At 35.3% G+C, this 17,761-nt stretch overlaps 1 protein-coding gene across 2 annotated transcripts; it reads left to right on the top strand.

Moving 5' to 3' along the window:
• Positions 1-7,249: 7,249 nt before the first annotated feature.
• On the top strand, positions 7,250-17,039 carry LOC134264444 (cytochrome P450 2B4-like). 2 transcript variants are annotated; one of them, XM_062746740.1, is made up of 4 exons: positions 7,250-7,719; positions 14,037-14,549; positions 15,962-16,405; positions 16,564-17,039. In XM_062746740.1, exons 1-4 carry the CDS (start codon positions 7,401-7,403, stop codon positions 16,740-16,742), a joined length of 1,455 nt encoding a protein of 484 aa, XP_062602724.1. In that variant the 5' UTR covers positions 7,250-7,400; the 3' UTR covers positions 16,743-17,039. The 2 variants fall into 2 exon arrangements, with proteins under 2 accessions (XP_062602724.1, XP_062602725.1); XM_062746741.1 differs by lacking the exon at positions 7,250-7,719 and adding an exon at positions 13,880-13,900.
• The last annotated feature ends 722 nt before the right edge of the window (positions 17,040-17,761 follow it).

Genomic DNA, 17,761 nt, shown 5'->3' with positions numbered 1-17,761 from the left:
ATGTCTTAAGTTTTCACATTTATGAGCATTTTCAGAAAATATTTGTTCTTGTAGGGAAAAGAGAAGCAGTTCACAGACAATGTTGATGAGTTGAGATCAGAAGATTAAAAAACTCTGGCTGCCAAAAAAAAAAGAATATAAAAAATTCAGGCTCTTGAAGAAAAACAAAAGAAAGGAATGAAAATATTAATCGTAATCGATCAAAGGTTCCAAGTGATGAAATTCTGAAAATTCCACAGGGAAAGCCAATAAGATTTTTTTATTTGACCACCTCTGCTCAAAATCCTTGAAAGTCCTTTTAGCTGATGCCCTAATTGCTGAACACACTTTTCTGCCAGACAGTGAGACTTGGATTAAAAATCATTCCATTTTAGGCATACACTTTGAAATACGCTGAATAGGGAACCCACTCTCCTCTTGACCAAGTAAGGTTAAGGATTCTGCAAAGAGTTGCGTTTGAATTGAAATTTTCCTAATTTATTAGGTATGAACTACATAATTTATTTATTATCGTTATCACTTATCAGAGTTGTTTACTTGAACAAAGATTTTGTTACCATGATTGGAAAACAAAAATTCTGTGAAATCTTTCAAGATGCTATTAAAATATTTTCTTTTACAGTTTTTCATTCTGCATAACTTATTACATTTTTGTTTACTAAAAGCAAGAACATTCATGAATAGTTCATGAACATTCCTGAATAACTTTTACAAATTATTCATGAATAGTTCATGAAAATGCATTAAACCTATTAATATCACTCATGAACTTTTCTTGAAAATTCATGAATATAATTCATGAACTTTTCTTGAAAGTTCAAGAATTATTCTTGATCATTTTGCAGGCATTTAAAAAATCCGAGTTTGTTCATGAACAACAAATAATTCTTGAATATTCTTGAACTTGGTTTTCATGAATAAAATCCATGAAATCATGAGTGTCCAATTTTAACTTCATGGGATCTTCATGAACAATTCATGAGCTGATTCAAGAATATAATTCATGAACTTTTCTTAAAAGTTCAAGAATTATTCTTGATCATTTCGCAGGGGTTATGATGTCACAATATAATTTTTAACTGTAGGTATTCTTTTAAGTTCTATTTCGTTTTTTTCTGGATTATAGATGTAATATTATTCATTGTTTGTTTGTGATGACTTCAACATTTCTATTGCCAACGTCCCTTATGCAGCAATATACCTTCATTACCTGCGTACGGAGTTCATATATCTCAGTCGGTTCGATACGCAAGAGCATGCTCTACGTATGAACAACTTCTTAAACGAGGTAAATTATTGACAAACAACTTGATGAAACAAGAATATCAGCAGTTTCGGTTAAAGTCAGCATTATGTAAGTTCTATGATCGATACAATGATCTTGTCAGCAAATACAATTTATCATTGAGTCAAATGCGTGCTGACTGACGTTTTTCATACTAATCGTTAGTGCATTATTTATAAACAGAATTGACGACGGATTTTTCCGTTATTTCCCGATCATGACAATGAGCGGGAAACGGCGGATGTGACCGGTCAGCAAGGGATGCTTTCTCCTCCATGGCACCTGATCCCACCTCTGATGTTTGCTCTGCTCCTATTTTCTATTGATTTATGGACTTTTGATCTTGAATACTATTTGTTATCTCCATATGTTTCATATTGTTTAAAGTAACTCTCTAGAATTTTTCACTCAGACGGAGACGCCACCACTTGCCGCACTTCAACTTAAAATATGATAGAATACAAGACTGAACATTTTTGTGATTAATAATATTATTTTTATTAACTGTGTCAAACTGTTTGTTGGCATATTGAAGTTTAAGGAACAAAGATTGTTCAAGCAGTATTTTCTTTAGCGAAACAGTGTTTTCAAGAGCCTTGCAATGTCTTTTTAAATTACAAATCCTATATTGCATTCTAGTGTCGAAGGATCCAACTAAGGACTTTCTTTGCGTTTTATAGAAGTTTTAAAACTTTTAAAGGGGCAGATTAAAGATTGATGCGTTTGTGATCTATTTACTTACATAATGTAGTGTATCAAGGAGACGACGTGTATTATAGGTTTATAATAAGAATATATTTTTAAACTCTACTGAAAGAGGTCACAAATAATTTCAAGGTTGTTTGAAAGTCCTAAGTAGCACGCACGTTTTTTTTCGACAATCACGCTACAATGAAGCGCATTGAAGTGGTAAAATTTTCCGCTTGACTAGAACGTTTTGAGCTATCTTTAGAACGATAATTGTCATACAATGAAATGCCCATTTCTTAAGAAAGGAAAAATCGGTCAACTGGTTCATTCGAATACCTGTAGAACAGGCATTCCATAAATATAGTAGCCAATCAAATTGACGGTCAGCATAAACACCGAATAAGCACGTGTTCGACCGATACATGTGTTATGATACCTCCAATATAATTTAAACATGATAAATTCATAATAATGGACAAATTCGTTGCAATACGTGTTTTACAGAAGCGGAAACTCTCTAACTCTCTCTCTTATAACTTTAAAAAATCTGCATATCGGTAAAACTCATGCTGCTTGTCAGGAGGAGTGGGGTGTTATAAACATTACGACGAATAGTTATTATGTCGTCCCGAACGAAGTCGGGGAAGAAATATTGCGATTGTACGCATGTTTTTGTTGTCCAGGCTGTTTATCGGAGATAGATGGGAAAATATTCCTGAAACTTTCCTCAAAGGAGGATCACTGGTTGTAGTTGTGCCATGTGGTCATTCAGTTTCAAAATGGCTACCGTTGCCATGGAAACCTGCAAAAAGCGACGAATTTTGTCTGCGAGTGTTCTCTCTGGTCCCTTGAACATTCGTCATGAAACTTTTTTATTTTAGTGATTAGTATCTGTAGTTGTGCGATTCGCATTTAAAATTTTCAAATAATCGATTATTGCCATGGAAACCAGAGGAAAGTGAAAATTCTTTAACTTTGATTTTTAAATCAAAGTACTGAAAGTACTGATAGGAGTTGATGGTTGTCCAAGCTTAGCTAATGGGTATTGTTATAGTGATACAAAAAAATGAAAGCCTTGCCCGAAATTATCAATAGCTGCCATGGAAATAGGGGAACAGTTCGGGGCGACATACGCTATTGCTTGCAATAGCAGACTCTCTAGTTCTTTTTGCGTTTCTAAAGAAATGGGCGTGTTATTATGATATAATTGACGCTCAAAACATGACTGAAAACGTGTCATCCAAACGGAAAATTTTACCACTTCAATGCGCTTCATTGTAAATATATTTAGCAATGATAAGAATGGAGAAGAAATTGCAGTGGTATATTCTTTGATTTTATGTGGAGATAACGAATAGCATTTAAGCTCAAAAGTCCATTAAATTAAAGAAATCAGGAGCAGAACGAACACAGACCTCTAAAACATCACAGGATACGGTTCTATGGAGGAGTGAACATCTTCTGCTGACTGGTCACACCCACCTTTTGCTCCGCGTCATGATCGGAAAATAACGAAAAATAGTAGACAATTCGGTGTTTAATATGAAAATGTCAGGCAGGATTTGACTCAATAATAGATGTATTCGCTGAGAGGGTCATTGTATCGTCGATAGAACTTAGGAAATTATGACTTAAAACGAGTCTGCTGAAATTCTTGTTTCATCAACTTGTTTGTTAAAAATAATTTAGCTTGTTTTAGAATTTGTTCATACGTAGAGCTTGTGCTGGCGAATCGAATCAACTGAGATATATAAACTCCGTATGCAGGTGATGTTTGTATATATTGCTGCATAAGTAAGAAAAGTTGACGATAGAAAAGTTAATTAAGTCATCATGTTTATCATAAAGTGATGTTACGTAACCATTAACATCTTTTTTTCTAGAAAAATATCTAATGTATGTATCTTTTAAGAAATTGTTCTTAATTGTTTACGGATTTTTCACCGCACAGTAGCTGAGTCAATGGAGCGCTTGCTCCATTATCGGGAGGTCAGGAGTTCGAATAACGGCTGCGACTCGCATAAGTCGATAAAAAATGGGTAGAAACTTTTCCTGTGTCCTGCACTCGGAACTATGAAGTGAAAGTTACGGGTCTTTCGGAAGAGACCCTTAAAACCTAGGCTCGGTTGGCACGATAAAGGTCCCTCAATGCTCAAGTGTCAAGTAAAGATCAAAATTTGAAGCCCTTCACCGGTACATGGTAACGTCTCTACATTCTAGAATGAGAGGTAAAACAACATACAATCAATTTATTATATATATGATTATCAATTAATCTAAGGATTTTTTCTCCCATCTGCCTGTCCACGACAAAGAGTATACAGTGGGTGTGACCGGCCAACAGAGGATGTTAACTCCTCTCTGATTGGTACCTGGATCCACCCCTGAGGCTTTAAGGGTCCTAGTTTGTTTTGCTCCCGAACTGTATTACTTGCGTGGACTTTCGGGCTTGATTACTGTTCGTTATCTTCAAATTCCATGCAGTAAAATTTGACCGTGATGGCAATATTCTTATATAATAAATCATTTTTGTATCAGTACACTGTATAAAAATATTTGATTGATTGATTGATTGTATACTGTTTAAAGTCCCTCTCCAGAATATTTCACTGATATGGAGACGTCACCATTGCCGTTGAAGGGCTGCAATATTTGGCCTATGCTCGGCACTTATGGCCTTTGAGCAGGGAGGGATCTTTATCGTGCCACACCTGCTGTGACACGGGGCCTCGGTTTATACGGTCTCATCCGAAGGACCGCCCCATTTAGTCGCCTTTTACGACAAGCAAGGGGTGCTGAGGACCTATTCTAACCTGGAACCCCACGGGACTAAAGATATTTGAAACACAATGTAAAAGTAACTCAGATCAAGTATTTTTATAAACCCCCCCTTGCTTGAAAAGCACCGTTGATCGATATATCTACGTCCAGCTGTACGTCCCTCCGTCTCTAAGTCCGTCTGTTGCATCTTGGGTCACCCATCTCTTATTCCAAATCTCGGGGGATCTCTTTGAGATTCACCCATCTCTTATCCCCCAACTCCTATTATACCACTGATAAAATTTAATCAAACTTTCACAGAATCTTTGTTACACATTGCAATACGCCAGTTTCGAGATTGTAACTCTCCTACGAAAGAGGCGCAAAAAGTACCCATTTCAGCATGGAGGTGGGACAAGTTGTTTCTGTATACATATTGCATAAATAAATGAACGATATTTATGGCTTTTAAAATTCATTAAATGTTATAGAAATATAATAATGTTGAGCAGTGATGCATTTGATGATTTTATAAAGCTCAATTATGCATATTTATAAATCTACTTTCAATTATACAAGGGTTCTTGAAAACGAAAGAAACGTCGTAGTCTTTATAAAAAGTAACTGATTTTCTTGATTGTACAAACATTTTCTAAATAGTTAGTGGTTTTTTAAAAGTTATAATAAGGAAGAGAATCAATATGTCATTTAGACTGCCGATGTGCAATGATCAGATGTATGTGTACCATATTTTTTAGAGGTCCATATCTCTTTCCTCGTCTGAAATGTCTCACATTCACTGAAAATTTCTTTTTTGTTACGATTTTTTGCTTTAAATAATGATGCCTCTACATTAATTCGGTTATTCTCGAGTTGTAGAGGGTATCATGACAATCATTTAGTTGTGATAATTCAGTTTATCGATGATGCAAATGTATCCAATATATAAATAACTGTCCCACCTGTCTGTTTATGCGGTAACGAAACTCCCCTCCTCAACGAAAGAGCGCAGCAAGGGAGATAATCTCGAAACTTGCGTATTGAAGGGTCCTAGCTCCTACACCACTGGTTAAATTTTTTTGATACTTTCACAGATTCTTTATTACTGCCATTGTGCACTTCCTATTTTACTTTTTGATCTGACACTTATTCCGGGTCTTCCAGAGCAAAACATGGACCTCTCCATTATAATCATATTGGAGGCGGGCTAAATTTAGTGAGCTCAGTGCTCACAGTACCATTGGTACGTATTGCAAGACAACGTAATATGTAGAACGACGTTTTCAAATTATCATTTACTCAATATTCGTACTTTTATAAAGTGTTGCAAACATCATGCACTCGCGATTCATTTTTTTTCTAATGCTGTTTTTGTACACAAGGAGAGTTCAAGGTAACGATATCCATAATAACACAAGCTCTGCACTCTTTGATCTGTTTTGGTTTCCCCGACACATTTAAATTTCTACGTCAGAGAGATTTCATCAGCCAATGAGAGCGGAGATCTGAAGATTCTTTTATATTTTTTTTTTTCTGAACTCCAACACATTAACAATACTCAATGCGGTAAGCTGTCAGTTTATAGTATATTATTCAACTATGATGCTAAGAAACTGGAAATCCAACCATACTTGTGTTTTCCACTTCAAAAGAATTTATTTTCTTATCTTTCCAAGTTAAGAATAAGTGCACATAAGTTGTACGTAGAAACAGGTAGATACTGTAATCCTGTCATTCCTAGAGAAAATAGATTTTGTTTCCGATGTAAAACTATTGTTGAAGATGAAAAACACTTTTTATTTGATTGTCATGTGTATAAAAATGTCAGAAAAAAGTATTCGAGGTTACTAGATGTTAATAACTTTTCTTGTTTGCTTAATCCACATAACTTTGTATCTACGAAACAAATCTGTCTATATATAAGAGACTGTTTTGATGTTAGAAACAAGCTTACAATAGTTTAATATTTTGCAATACATGTATATGGCTAACAACACATTTCTGTATATAAATATGTGCTTTAGTGCCAATAAAGAATTGAATTGAATTGAAATAGTCTCTATATTTCTAGTCTTTGTCTCCTATATGAATGTCACATCCATAGTCTCATACCATGTAGTGTTTGTGTGTGTGCGGGGGGGGGGGGGGGGGGGGGGTCAGACCACTTGCGTGACCTAATCTAACCAGTTTTCTTGATCAACTTTACTTGTACATGCAAATCCTAGCTATATGAAGCATTTGTCTGCATTCATTAGTACAACCCTTACTCCCTCATTCTTTATGACGGAATAAATGTTAATTATTTGCCTTTACAATCACCTAAAAAGAACTATGAAAAGGACCCCTTCTCGAGTACCATAAGAGTCAACATGGAAAACGAGCTATTTCTCGCCGAAATTTGCCAGTAGGCCAATAGACAAACGCGTGCTTTTTATCGATTGTTCATTTTTATCACAAAGAAAAGTGTAAGCTGAGTGAGAAACTAGAACGTCCATTTAAATGACGAATATAAGCAAGGTTTGCATCGTTTTTGCAAATATTGCAATGTTTGGTTTATAGATAGTGGAATCATATCTCTAATGAAGGGTGCACGGTGAATATAAAGGTCTTTACAAATCATCGAGATTGGAATCATAAATATAAACTCGATTAGTCTTTTTGCACTATGTGGATTACTGTGGCCATTATTGTTGTGTTGGTCTGTTTGATTGGTGGACTTTCCAAACGACCTAGAGGTCTTCCACCAGGTCCGACAAGTTATCCGTTCATCGGCAATGTAGGACTCTTCAAACCATCCGACGCCCCGAAAGCTCACAGAAAATTAAGGAAGATTTATGGAGACATTTACTCTTTAATGCTATTCTACAAACCTATGATAATTGTCCATGGATATCATCATATCAGGGAACTTCTGGCAAAACATGGCGATGTGTTTTCAGAGCGACCAAAAGTCCTTCCATCCGTTGCCCTTGCTAAAGGAAAAGGTTTGTTTACAATACAAAATGTACAAATCTAACCAGAAAGCAGTTACCATAGTAACCAAACAATTCATTTATACATGTATAATAAACAATATAATTAAGACATTATTGAATGTGGTCACTGATTTTATACCTTTCTTCGTAGGACTGATTTGGTCCTCGGGTCCTTTATGGAAAGAACAAAGAACGTTTGCACTGACAACGATGAGAAAGTTCGGATTCGGGAAACGTTGCTTGGAAAGCCAAATCATCGAAGAAGTAGATTGCTGCATGGATGAACTAGAAAAATATGGACAAGAGGCTTTTGACATTCAAAGTTTGCTGAACACCACAGTTTCAAACGTCATTTGTTCACTTTTATTCGGTAAAAGATTTGATTATGAAGATGAGAAATTCCAGCGATTGATTTATCTGCTGAATGAACTGTTCTCTACTGTCAATGCCTCCTCAATCGGATTTCTTTTTCCTTGGGTACGCCATTTTCAAATGAGTAACACTCGCAAGATTATGAAGAGCATCGACGGTTTGACTGCATTTGTAAATGAAATGGTAAAGGAGCACAGGAAAAATTTTGATGAGAACAACATCAACGATTTCATCGATGCTTTCCTTTTGGAACAAAGTCAAAAAGGAAATGAGATAAACTCAACATTCACAGGTAATATTAAAAGAATATCCGCCCCTGTCTACCCAAATTAACGTTATTAAATCTATGTGAATTACACATGTTATTACACATGTATTACCTAATGTATCGAATGTTGTATTACTTCCCATTCGAGAATTTTTCACTCATCTACATACGTGAAGGGTTTTAAATTAGGACCTTTATTGTAGAGTCCTTTTTTAGCGAGAACTTTTATCTGAAAATGGCTCTTTAACGTCAAATCTCGCGAACAACAATTCGCGAGTGGAGGGTTTTACGTTGAATTCAGCACCACAAAAAATGAAATCGAGTAATTTTATTTTGCGATCGAGCTTTCCTGCTAAATTACGCAATAATTAATTTCTCGCATATATTTAGGAATCTACAGGACCCGGGACCATTGAAAATCAATTTGGGATGGATCCAACGGCTATCGGGACCTACATCTTAAAGGTCTTATCCAAAACCGTAGATGTTACTTTTAAAAATGGGTGCTTGTCAACGGAACAGTAGTATACATAAATTTGCGTCTTAGGTTGGAAATCTTTGCATTTTTGCGCTGAATTCAATTATATATATAATGAAAAAGGTGAATATGACGCACATTGACCGATCTCAAATTCCACTGACTCGCCCGCGTGGCGCAATCGTGAGAACATCTGCTCTAGAGACGCGAAGTAAAGAGTTTATCCTTACGTCGCGGGTGTGAGTCCCACTATGGAACGTGGAGACAGGTCCTTTGGATGAGAACGCAAAAACCAAGTTCCTTTGTCCGGTAGGTGCTGACACGAAAAAGATCCCTCAATGCTCTATGACCATAAGTGCCGAATATAGGACAAAATTTGCAGCTCTTCATTGGCAAATGGTGGTGTCTCCATGTGAGTAAAAATATCTCGAGAGGGACGTTAAACAACATACAGATAAAGTCCATTGAAACAGTACAAATTTATGAATACCTGGTATAAAAGGAGATCTGGCGCCCGGCTTACATTTGCTTTATGAAAAATATTAGTTTTAGTATCCATGGGAAAGATTGATTGATTGATTGATTGATTGATTGATTGTTGTTTAACGTCCCTCTCGAGAATTTCTCACTCATATGGTGAAGCCACCACTTGCCGATGAAGAGCTACAAATCTTGTCCTTTACTAGGCACTCAGGGACATTGAGCAGTGTATGATCTTTTTCGTGCCAACATTGACCTACTGGGACACGGGGCCTCGGTTTATACTGTCTCATCCGAAGGACCGGTCTCCATGACCCACAATTGGATTCGAACCCGCGAAGTAAGGATCAACTCCTTATTTTGCGACTTTAGAGCAGACGCACTAACCACTTCGCCACGCGGGGGACGGTATGGATAAGAAGAACAAAGGTGGTTAAATCGAAAAAGGACCTTAGATTCTGTTTTCCATATACCGAGTCGAAGTTTTAGATGACGATCTAGGCGCGTCTATAGTGCAGTTTGTTATACTAAGTTACTAAGTATGTAATGTTATCTAATATTTTCACAATGACTTTAACTTTTACAGATGCACAACTTGTCGTCAGTGTTTCTTTGGTGCTGGCACTGAGACTACTTCAACAACACTCAGATGGGCGCTTCTGTACTTGATCCATTATCCACAATGGCAAAAAATCCTCCAGAAGGACATTGATGACGTCATCGGTCAAGGTCAGCCTAAGATGGAACACAGAGACAAACTACCCAAGGTGGAGGCGTTCATTTTGGAAATTCAGCGTCTGGCAAACATCGTTCCCATGAACGTACCACATGCTGCTAGCGAGAATTTCGTGTACGAGGGGCATCTCTTCCCCAAAGGAGTCCTTGTATTTTGTGTTTTAGAGTTTTAGATTCTGTTTTGTCGGATCCTGAAAATTTCCCTGAGCCTTCAAAGTTTAAACCAGAGAGATTTTTAGACGACAGTGGAAAATGTCAAGGAGAACAGAAAAATAAGCTGATCCCGTTTTCAATAGGTACAGAATAGGTTTTTCAATAAAGTAAAAAAGACTACAAGACGATTTGAAAAAAATCATTTTACATATTATTTATAGGGGAGGGATGTCTGAATATTTGAAAATTAGTTTCATATACATAATCAAATATATCCTTAAATTTTCTTCTACAGGACGCAGGGTGTGTTTGGGAGAATCGCTTGCAAAAATGGAGCTTTTCCTCTTCTTCACCAGATTTCTGCAGAAGTTTGAGATAAAACCAGAGGATCCCGAGTGTTTGCCTTCTCTGGAGGGATCGTTGGGAATAACGCACTTGCCACCAAACTTTAAAATGAGGCTTTCTAAACGTTAGAAACTTCACATTTTTCCTTACATATTTAAAAGCCTTATGGAAAGGCTTTGTAATTACAGTTTTAACATTCTACTGTAGAAGTGTATTTATCCTAAATTATCTGAAATAATGTAGCCCTCTCCTTTTTTCATTTTGGGAGAGGGCTACAACTCCTTAGGATCTCCGTACTGGTCCAAGTATGGGAATGATTCATTCACATATTGTACATAACCCTCTCAAGAAAATATCAGATTAAAAAAATCGGAGAGGGCTGCATTATTGCAGCTGATCCAAAATTTGTCAGCAAAACAGTTGTTGTATGGAAACGTATACGAATATTCTACAATTTCTCCTCAATATAAAGTCTGTACTTGTAGGTCTCCCTTGTACGTAAGTGCCATAGCTATAAAAATAGCATGAGTTTCCGGGGGGGGGGGGGCGTATTTATTGCTGTTTTAAAGTTTCAAGTCCCAACTGCTACTTTTCTCTTCCTTTGTTTTAAGTATAAACTTAGTCTTTTGTTTATAACATGTCAAAAACTTAATTATGTTTATAAAAAGAGCTATTCATTGTATCTCTCTATGTTTATGATTTTATAGTATAATGTATATTTAGACAATGACATCGTTGTATTGCAGAGGTTAATAGGTTTAGAAATAATGTTTTAAGGTCCATTTTTGCCGTTTTTTTGCACTCCTCCATGGCACCTGATCCCACCTCTGATGTTTTGGAGGTCCGTGTTTGCGCTGCTCCTATTTTGTATTGTTATATGGACTTTGATATTGAGTTTTGTTTGTTATCTCCATATATATCCCTCATTCAATAAACTTTCAATCTTGGAAACTATTCGTTATCGTCATATCTCACTCAAAACAATGAGAGCGTGCACGTTGTGGGATTATACTCATATAACATCATATTTTGCATCATTTGCAATTTTTTTGTTGTATCATTTACCAATTAAGATATTTGAAATGTAATGAAAAAGTAATTAACATTACATTAACATTTTTTTTTTCAGTGTAATTTATTATATTTATATACAATTTCAAATACGTGAAAAATAACCAATTAAAAATTTTATGATTTTATGATTCTATGATTTTACTACTAGTATGTTTAATTGATTTGGTTCTTGTGTACATAAATATGCAATTAAGTAAATAACAAGAGGCCCATGGGCCACAAAGCTCACCAGAGTAGCTTTGACCCTGCTGTTCTTCACCAGAATTCCAGTATATGATACTTATTGTGACCCCATACTACCACAGGCGGTCATGAATTGAACAATTTAGAATCAACACTAACTCTAGGAAGCTTCCACATAAGTTTTCAATTTTTCTACCCAAGAGGTGCTTGAGAAGATTTTTAAAAATATTTTTTCTGTATGTTTCAATGTAAAGCTTTGATTTCCTATTGTGGCGTACCCTACCCCGCGGATCAGGATTTGAAAAATTTATAATCTAAACTATCCCAGGATGCTTCCACATAGTTTCAGCTTTTCTGGCCCAGAGGATATATTGATTAAATAAATTTATAGACTTTTAATGACCCGCCCTTTTTGTATTTTCTTGATTATCTCCCCTTGAAAGGGTGCGTGGCCCTATAATTATTTAGTTAATTTTATAATTTCCTATTACCCAAGGATGATTTGTGGCAAGTTAGGTGAAAATTGGCCCAACAGTTCTTGAGAAGAAGATGAAAATGTGAAATTATTTGCTATCTGTAAGAATTAAAATAGATCCCTTTATTTGATAATTGGTATGGCAGTATAAGTATTGAAAACGGATTCTGTAGCCTTTTAAAAAAAATCATCATTTATCAATGTCATACTTTTATTATTTGTTTTAAAAAAAAATTAAATTATTTTTTTTCCAATGCAGTGGCTGTAAGCAAGGAGAGTTCCTATATTTACAGATCTGTTTTGGTTTCCCCGACACATTTACGTCAGCGAGAATTTTTATCAGCCAATGAGCGATGCAAGCAGAGGGCTCTCAACCTGTCTACTGGTGTATCGTGATGGACGGTCCACCAATTTTCCTGACCATGCAAATCCAAGTTATTATATGAAAAAAATACTGTGTTGAAAAGTGGCCCCTTTAATTTTTATTTTTCGGAATCATTGTTAATTATTTGCCTTTGCAATTCTCCGTATTTATAACAAGAACAGTTTATGACAACATGCTGTCGCGACTAGTCGAGATAATGCCCTTAGGTTAGCCATTAATGAAATAAACAAAATCCAGGCGCGTGCTTTCTATCGTCTGCTTAACTGCAAGCCGGGTGATAAACTAGAACGTCCATTTTACATTTTAAATGACGCAGAAAACAAGGTCGGAGATCGTTTGTAAAGGATTATTTAATGGAATTCATCCTAGTTGAAAACTGCAAGCCAATTGATAAAATGAAACGCTGATTTAAGTGACCCATATAGCAAGATCGGGCATCGTTTGCAAATATTGCAGATTTAAGGTCAAGTTAATGGAATCATTTCTTTTATCAAAGGTACGTGTGAAGTGAATATAGAGGTACAGTTCATCGAAATTGGAAAAACATATTTTTTGTAAAAGTCTTCCTGCACCATGTGGATTACTGTGGCCATTATTGTTGTGTTGGTCTGTTTAATTTGCAGTCTTTCCAAACGACCTAAAGGTATTCCACCAGGTCCGACGACCATTCAAATGTTGTCTTCCTCCAGGCTCACAGAAAGTTAAGGAAGATCTATGGAGACATTTATTCCTTGATGTTATTTTACAAACCTATGATAATTGTCCATGGATATCACCATATAAGGGAACTTCTGGCAAAGCATGGCGATGTGTTTTCAGAGCGACCAAAAGTTCTTCCATCCGTTGCCCTTGCTAAAGGAAAAGGTTTGTTTGCTGCATATAACAGAAAATTAAGGAAGATTTATGGCTATACCTACCATGACACTCGTTTTACTCTTTAATGCTATTCTACAAAATAACCATGCCCCACTACCTCCTTCCCTTTTATGATAATTGTCCATGTTTCAGCTTTCCTATCATCATTTTTAAAGATTTGTTCTACATATTTCTATGTAAAATTTGGATTCCCTATTTTGGCCCCGTCCTAACAATTTAATATCTGGCAAAACATGCTTCCATGTGTTTTCAGAGAGACCCCACCCTATTTTTGTCTTTTCTTGATTATCTCCCCTTGTAAGGAGACTTGGCCCGTCATTTTCAATTTAAACTCCCCTTCAACCGTTGCCATTGCAAAAGGAAAAGGTTTGTTTGCAGCATATAATGTAAAAATCAAACAAAAGTTATCAAAGTTACCATAGAAACCAGACAATTACGTATTTTAAACTGGATAATCAGGATTGAATTGAATATGGTCACCGTTTTTGTAAATTTTTTGTAGGATTGGTATGGTCCTCGGGTCCCTTATGGAAAGAACAAAGAACGTTTGCACTGACAACGATGCGTAAGTTCGGATTCGGGAAACGTTGCTTGGAAAGCCAGATCATAGAAGAAGTAGACTGCTTAATGGATGAACTAGAAAAATATGGACAAGAGGCTTTTGACATTCAAAGTATGCTGAATACCACAGTTTCAAACGTTATTTGTTCACTTTTATTCGGTAAAAGATTTAATTATGAAGATAAAAAATTCAAGCGATTGATTTATTTACTCAATGAACTGTTCTCGACTGCCAATGCTTCTTCAATCGGATTTCTTTTTCCTTGGGTGCGCCATTTTCAAATTAGTAGCACTCGGAAGATAATGAAGGACATTGATGCTTTGACTGCGTTTGTAACTGAAATGATAGAAGAGCACAGGAAAAATTTTGATGAGAACAACATCAACGATTTCGTCGACGCTTTCCTTCTGGAACAAAGTCAAAAAGAAAATGAGATAAACTCGACATTCACAGGTAATATTCATAAGAGTCTTCCTGTTTCCCTAAATTATCATTATGGAACCTATTTGTATTGCACTGGTATTGATATGGAGGATACCTTAATTCTAAGATGATTTATTATTTTAAATTGTCTGTTAAGGAAAGAAAAATCAATGTCCTTAGAAAAACTGGACTTCAGTCAGGGGCAGTGAAATTTTTTCATGAGCAAGATGAACATGGTAAAGGTTAAAGTTTCTCAAATGCAAGTTAAATTCCAAGATATCAAAAATTATCCTCAGATTCAATGGAATTGAATGCGTAATGAATATTATAGTGAATACTCAGTGTAGTTAGAACTAATTTTCATCTTTGTACAAAAATTAAGGCCAAGGTTAATGTTTTTCACCTTTTCCTGCCAAAATCAATTATCTCCCTTTGATTTTACTAAATGAAAATTAATTTTAAAAAAATCTGTCTGGTAAAAAACTTATTTCTAATTGTCTCTCTATTCCCAATGATCAAATACATCTTTCCACCACAGCATATTGTGATATTTGAAGTATTTATATTTTTATCTTAAAAAACTTCCTTCCTTCCATAGACTTCAATGCAATCTTCAATAATTAATTTCTGCATAGGTAATAAAATTTTTGAAAATTTCTCTTGTTAATCCTTTTCTACTTTAAAATGCTTTAAAATAATATCAGGATATTTTACAAACAATTGATATTTAAAAAATTAGAATTGTTGGTACATGTATCTAAAGGAAGATCTTGTAACAATTCCAAGATATCAAAAATGTTGTTTCCTGAAGAAAGGACTTGTCTTAATGAATATACCAGTGAATTATGAAATTTATCAAACTCCAAGGTCACAGTTCACAAGTTATCATGGCAAAGATTTAAGTTTCATTTTTGTAAGAGTTTGTCAAACTACAAGATCAAGGTCAGAGTCAAAATCAATTATACTCATTGGAAGGACTTGTCACAAGAAATACACATGTGAAATATAAAAGCCCTAGCACCAACTGTTTAAAGATTATGGGCATAGATAATTTTCTTAAATAATAGGTCAAAATCCAACGTCCAAGTCAAAAGATCAAAATTGTTGGTATATAAAGGTAAATATATAATGACAGATCTCATTATTCTGTACAACAGAACAAAATGAATGAGCATAAACAAAGGAAATTCAAGAAAAGGGATCAGGCGGCTATAGCTTACATTTGCTTATATGAAAAATGTTAGTATTTGTATGGACATATTTTGGAAGAATGTTTCGTTTGAAATTTAAGTGAATTCACTAGTTGAAACTTAGCTTGTATGTTTTCCATCACTATCGAAACTGTTATAGGATCATCTCAGTTCGTCTATAACACAGTACGTTATATATACAAAAAATGTATCAATTTCGAATAACTTCACAATGACCTTCACTTTTGATAGATGAACAGCTTGTCACCAGTGTACGAGATTTCTTTGGTGCTGGCACTGAGACTACTTCTACGACACTCAGATGGGCGCTTCTGTACTTGATCCATTATCCACAATGGCAGAAAATCCTCCAGAAGGACATTGATGACGTCATCGGTCAAGGTCAGCCTAAGATGGAACACAGAGACAAACTGCCAAAGGTGGAGGCGTTTATTTTGGAAATTCAGCGTTTGGCAGACATAGTTCCCATGAATGTACCACATGCCGCTTGCGAGGATTTCGTGTACGAGGGGCATCTCTTCCCCAAAGGAGTCCTTGTCTTTTGTGTTATAGATTCTGTTTTGTCGGATCCTGAAAATTTCCCTGAGCCTTCAAAGTTTAAACCAGAGAGGTTTTTAGACGATAGCGGAAGATGTCAAGGAGAACAGAAAAATAAGCTGATACCATTTTCAATAGGTACAGTATAGGTTTTACAATAAAGCGGAAAAAAGACAACACAAGGCGATTTGAAAAATTCATTTACACGTTAATTATTTGGTGGGGATGTCTGAACATTTACTTTAAAAATTAGTTTCATAAACTTAATGAAATATATCCTAAATTTTCTTCTACAGGACGCAGGGTGTGTTTGGGGGAATCACTTGCAAAAATGGAGCTTTTCCTCTTTTTCACCAGATTTCTACAGAAGTTTGAGATAAAACCAGAGGATCCCGAGTGTTTGCCTTCTCTGGATGGATCATTGGGAATAACGCACTTGCCACCAAACTTTAAAATGAGGCTTTCTAAACGATAGAAACTTCACAAATTTAGTACTCCTCCCCCTCCCTTCATAAAATATTAGAAATTAATTATAAAATTCTATATTAAAAATTATAGAAAGGCTTTATAATATTGTGGTAATTTTCTTACTGTAGATATGTATATTTATCATAAATATTAAATACCTACAAGCAACAAGTCTATAAAATGAGAGACTTTTAAAACGTTAAAACATCAGTTCTGAAGTTTATCTCCCCCCAAAATAGCATCATGGAAAGGTTTTACAAATTAACCTGTAAATGCAACAATTTTTTTTTCTCATTATATACAGTCTGTACTTGTAAATTTACTTTGTTCTTAAGTGTTCACTGCTTTAAAATAGCAAGAGATTCTTACCTGTTTTTTTTATATTTCTATGAAGTAGTATTCAAAAACGTCTACATGAAATGAATAAAATGCTTGCTGTGGCCTTCAACTCCCTATTCAGAAACATGTTTATCGACCACAATTAGTTGACATAATGGGTTACTTCAATCCATATGTCTATTCGATATATTCCTGTGAACTCGAAATACAAGACACCACAGAACCTTGCACATCGGTTTCATATCTGGATGTTTACTGGTTATAGACAATAAATACGAACTTAAACTAAATAGTAAGAAACAATCGATGACTTCAGCTTAGAGGTGTTATAGGTTTATGCGATAAAAGTCTTAAGGACATAGGCAAGGTACCTTACCTACTGATAATTTTTCAAGATATTCTTAATTCAAGATTATAGTGCCATCAGCATAAAAATCAGCATGCTTACCAGGGGGTTTTGGAAGATATCAAATTATGAAATTTTTTGCATTATTCAAAGAAAAATACGCAAAAAATTCGACACATAAATTCTTGATTTTTTCCCAGCAGAATTTTTTTTACAAGAGGTGTACAAATCCATATATAGACATTAAAAGTATTTCACACAGGTCCTTCGTTTAGTGGAACTCTTCAATTCCAGGGAAGAGCCCGATAAAGTTCAAACTCAATGCGTATGACCTTAAACTA

The sequence above is a fragment of the Saccostrea cucullata genome, unplaced genomic scaffold (genome assembly GCF_032062105.1).
Source record: "Saccostrea cucullata isolate Sc308-1 unplaced genomic scaffold, CSIRO_AGI_Scuc_v1 ctg371, whole genome shotgun sequence".
Taxonomy (NCBI): Eukaryota; Metazoa; Mollusca; class Bivalvia; order Ostreida; family Ostreidae; genus Saccostrea; species Saccostrea cuccullata.
Note: the sequence above shows the minus strand (reverse complement) of the source record. Positions and strands in the feature narration are given on the sequence as shown.